This window comes from Sorghum bicolor, chromosome 1, assembly GCF_000003195.3.
Source record: "Sorghum bicolor cultivar BTx623 chromosome 1, Sorghum_bicolor_NCBIv3, whole genome shotgun sequence".
In the NCBI taxonomy this organism is placed as follows: Eukaryota; Viridiplantae; Streptophyta; class Magnoliopsida; order Poales; family Poaceae; genus Sorghum; species Sorghum bicolor.
Window position 1 is genome coordinate 60,784,109 of NC_012870.2, and position 4,411 is coordinate 60,788,519.

A 4,411-nucleotide genomic window follows, 5' to 3' on the forward strand; every position below is an offset into this window, starting at 1 on the left:
CTGCTCGAGAGAGCAGAGCACGCGGCAGGAAACAAACACAAACCCTGCTGGCTGCTGCTGCTCGTGGGCGCGCCAGTACGTGTCCGCGTCCTAATTCCTAGGAGGCGGTGCCGGTGCGTGACTCTCTGCTGTGCTGGGCGCCTCTGTTGCTTGCCTTGCCGGTGTGCGTGCCAAACGAACGAAACGAGCGGGCACTACCAACAGTGGTGGTGGCCACCGGCAAAAAAAAAAAAAGAAATAATTCTCGGCAGCGCGAGCTCGTACTACCAGTCTACTACCACCGTCCAGTCGTCCACCGGCCACGGGCCACCGCACCGCACAGGCACCGGCACCGGCACCGGCACCGCATTTGCTTTTGGAAGCTACCGCGGGGGGGGGGGGGGGGGGGGGGGGGGGGGGGGGGAGCCTCGCTCCTCCATCCCCTGCCTCACCGGCTCATCACCGTCATGCGCCCGTGTCCGCGTGCACTGGCCACCGAATATGCGGGAGCGGAACAGGCGTCGTCGTCCGGTCCCTTCCTCGACACCCCTTGGCTGCAAATTTTTCCTTCCCGGCGTAGGGGGAAGATGAGGAAATCCTTGGCCGTTGGCTCCGGCGACGGCGTCGTTCCAGCCAGCGCGGGCAGACAGCGTTCCACCTCGTCGTGCCAGGGAGGCAGACAGACAGCGTTCCACGTCATGCGCGTGGCGGTGTTGCATGTGTGTTTTCCTGCTCGAATCATGATGATAAAAGGTTATTACTGCATTTTCGGCCATCATGGCCCGTGCCGCCCGGCTAACCGGCGTTGGCCGGCCGGCCCTAGTCAAAACAACCTCGGCTCTGTGGACTCCACGGGTCAACCTCTCGCCGTCGACCGTCGTCCTGCTGGAAGTGGAAGGTAAAATTGCCTCACCGCCGCCGGGTTTCACCGGCAGATGAGGGGCCACGGAAAAAATATCTGCCCTATACTAGACAGACTTGTGTAGGGTAGTACTGCTAGTGCGCTGTGCTGAAAGAAAGACAAGCTCCAAAACGTGGGGGCACCGGAATCCAATTCCGCCGGACCGGACCCCATCGATCCACATCCAGCCACCCATCATCACGAGACCGGAGAGACCTGGCACAGCCGGGACCCGAACCGCAGGCGCATCCGCACGGTGTGCAGTGCAATCCATGGGGACTGGGGAGGGAACGCCGGTCGGACACCGGGTACGCCCGCCCCCACGCCTCTGGCCCTCTGCCCTCCAGCTCACTGCCAGTGCCACTGTCGTCCGCCCATCACTCCACTCCCCAACACCACCTCGCAGTCGCAGCAGCAGCAGCAGCAGCAGCCGCCGCCTCAACACTGTGATGTGAGCCGGCAGCTGTGCCACTGCCACCCTTCCCCCCCAGTCCCCCAGCCATAAAAACTCCTGCGGATCTCCTCGTCGCCGCCACCCACGGCCACGCCCCACCTCCACCTCACTCCTCTTCCGCCCTCCGCCCGCATCCACATTGCCCAGCAACGCCGCTCCGCCTCCGCCTCCGCTGACGATGGAGATGAACAAGACCCGGTGGTGTCGCGCCACCCTGCTGCTGCTCCTGTCGCTGGCTCTCCGCGGCGCGGCGTACCTGCAGGAGCGGAAGAACTACATCGTGCACCTCCGGCCGCGGGAAGGCGCCGACGGCGGCTCCGTCGAGGAGTGGCACCGCTCGTTCCTGCCGCAGGCGGCGGCCCGGCTGGACTCCACGGCTGACGGCGGCGGCGACGACGGCCCGCGGATCATATACTCCTACACCGACGTCTTCACCGGCTTCGCCGCGCGGCTCACGGACGAGGAGGCGGAGGCGCTGAGGGCCACGGACGGGTGCGCGCGGCTGTACCCGGAGGTGTTCCTTCCGCTCGCCACCACCCGCTCGCCGGGCTTCCTCGGCCTCCACCTCGGCAACGAGGGCTTCTGGAGCGGCTCCGGGTTCGGTCGCGGGGTGGTGATTGGGATCCTCGACACGGGGATCCTGCCCAGCCACCCGTCCTTCGGCGACGACGGGCTCCAGCCGCCGCCCAAGGGGTGGAAGGGCACCTGCGAGTTCAAGAACATCGCGGGGGGAGGATGCAACAACAAGATCATCGGGGCGCGCGCGTTCGGGAGCGCCGCCGTGAACTCGACGGCGCCGCCCGTCGACGACGCCGGCCACGGCACGCATACGGCCAGCACGGCCGCGGGGAACTTCGTCGAGAACGCCAACGTCAGGGGCAACGCGGACGGCACGGCGTCCGGGATGGCGCCGCACGCGCACCTCTCCATCTACAAGGTGTGCACGCGCAGCCGCTGCTCCATCATGGACATCATCGCCGGGCTGGACGCCGCCGTCAAGGACGGCGTCGACGTGCTGTCCTTCTCCATCGGCGCCTACTCGGGCACGCAGTTCAACTACGACCCCATCGCCATCGCCGCCTTCAAGGCCATGGAGCGCGGCATCTTCGTCAGCTGCGCCGCGGGCAACGCCGGCCCGGACCCCGGAACGGTCGGCAACGGCGCGCCGTGGATGCTCACCGTCGCCGCGGGCACCATGGACCGCGCCATACGGACCAATGTCAAGCTCGGCAACGGCGAGGAGTTCCACGGCGAGTCCCTCTTCCAGCCGCGGAACAACTCCGCCGCGGACCCGCTCCCGCTCGTGTACCCCGGCGCGGACGGCTTCGACGCCAGCCGCGACTGCAGCGTGCTGCGCGGCGCCGAGGTGACCGGCAAGGTGGTGCTCTGCGAGAGCAGGGGACTGAGCGGCCGCATCGAGGCGGGGCAGACCGTGGCGGCGTACGGCGGCGTGGGCATGATCGTCATGAACAAGGCGGCGGAAGGGTACACCACCTTCGCCGACGCGCACGTCCTCCCGGCGTCGCACGTCAGCTACGAGGCCGGGGCCAAGATCATGGCCTACCTCAACTCCACGGCGAACGGGACGGCGAGCATCGACTTCAAGGGGACGATCATCGGCTCGTACCCGTCGCCGGCGGTCACTTTCTTCTCGTCCCGTGGGCCGAGCAAGGCGAGCCCGGGGATCCTGAAGCCGGACATCACGGGCCCCGGCATGAACATCCTCGCGGCGTGGGCGCCGAGCGACTCGCACACGGAGTTCTCCGACGGCGGTGCCGACCTCTCCTTCTTCGTCGAGTCCGGTACATCCATGTCGACGCCGCACCTGAGCGGCATCGCGGCGCTGCTCAAGAGCCTGCACCCAGACTGGACACCGGCCGCGATCAAGTCGGCGATCATGACGACGTCCGACGCGGTGGACCGCACGGGCCTGCCCATCAAGGACGAGCAGTACCGGCACGCCACCTTCTACGCCATGGGCGCGGGGTACGTGAACCCGGCGCTGGCCTTCGACCCGGGCCTGGTCTACGACCTCCACGCCGACGACTACATCCCGTACCTCTGCGGGCTGGGGCTCGGCGACGACGGCGTCACGGAGATCGCCCACCGGCCCATCACCTGCGGCGGCGTTAAGGCCATCACCGAGGCAGAGCTCAACTACCCGTCCCTCGTCGTGAACCTGCTGTCCCAGCCCATCACGGTGAACCGCACGGTGACCAACGTGGGGAAGGCGAGCTCCGTGTACACCGCCGTGGTGGACATGCCCAAGGACGTGTCGGTGACCGTGCAGCCGCCCATGCTCCGGTTCACGGAGCTGAAGGAGAAGCAGAGCTTCACGGTGACGGTGCGGTGGGCGGGGCAGCCCAACGTGGCCGGCGCCGAGGGCAACCTCAAGTGGGTCTCCGACGATTACATCGTGAGGAGCCCCCTCGTGATTCCACCCAAGGGAGAGCAGCAGTAGGCTCTTCTTTTGTGTTGCTCGTGGTGTTCAGAACGCTAATTTTGCAACCATGGTACAGAATATATGTTTGTATAGCGTCTCTAGGCTACGGCATTGCACGGCATGTTTGTATGTACAGGCTACGAAACTGGGGACTGGAGCTCTTCTCGCTCGACGTCTGCTATATCAGCTGCGATTTTGTTGTGTAAATAGCGGAGATGAATAAAGCTGTGTCCTTGGGATATCATAAGGGGCATTTTCTCAGCTCTGCAAGATGCTGCCGTTCCATTTCTGAAACTCCCGACAATGTACTAGTATGTATGTAGCCAAGATCTGGTAAGATATGATCACATGATCGGTCTTCGATTATGCCAACAGATTCGGACATGATCGACACGTGTTCTTCAGCAACAGCAAAAATTCGACGGCTACTTCACCGCTACTACACTTCCGCGGAAAGCGATGCGGCAATGACGGAGTTCTACAGTAACAGGGTTGATCTTTTTTTCCTGTTGCTTAACGAAGAAGTGCTGTTGTTCGGTAAGTACTACAAAGATCATGCTACTTATTGCCACCTTTCGAGATGTGATTCACTGATTGAATTTCTCGATGGCAGCCTCTGAATCCGCCTCGTGCA

At 64.2% G+C, this 4,411-nt stretch overlaps 1 protein-coding gene across 1 annotated transcript; it reads left to right on the forward strand.

Moving 5' to 3' along the window:
* On the forward strand, positions 526-4,038 carry LOC8062891 (subtilisin-like protease SBT1.7). The gene has a single exon (XM_002464997.2). The coding sequence runs from the start codon at positions 1,513-1,515 to the stop codon at positions 3,793-3,795; it is 2,283 nt and encodes a 760-aa protein (XP_002465042.1). The 5' UTR covers positions 526-1,512; the 3' UTR covers positions 3,796-4,038.

Coding starts and splice junctions, on each gene's coding strand:
- LOC8062891 (XM_002464997.2), top strand. CDS start 1,513: ATGGAGATGAACAAGACCCGGTGGTGTCGCGCCACCCTGCTGCTGCTC.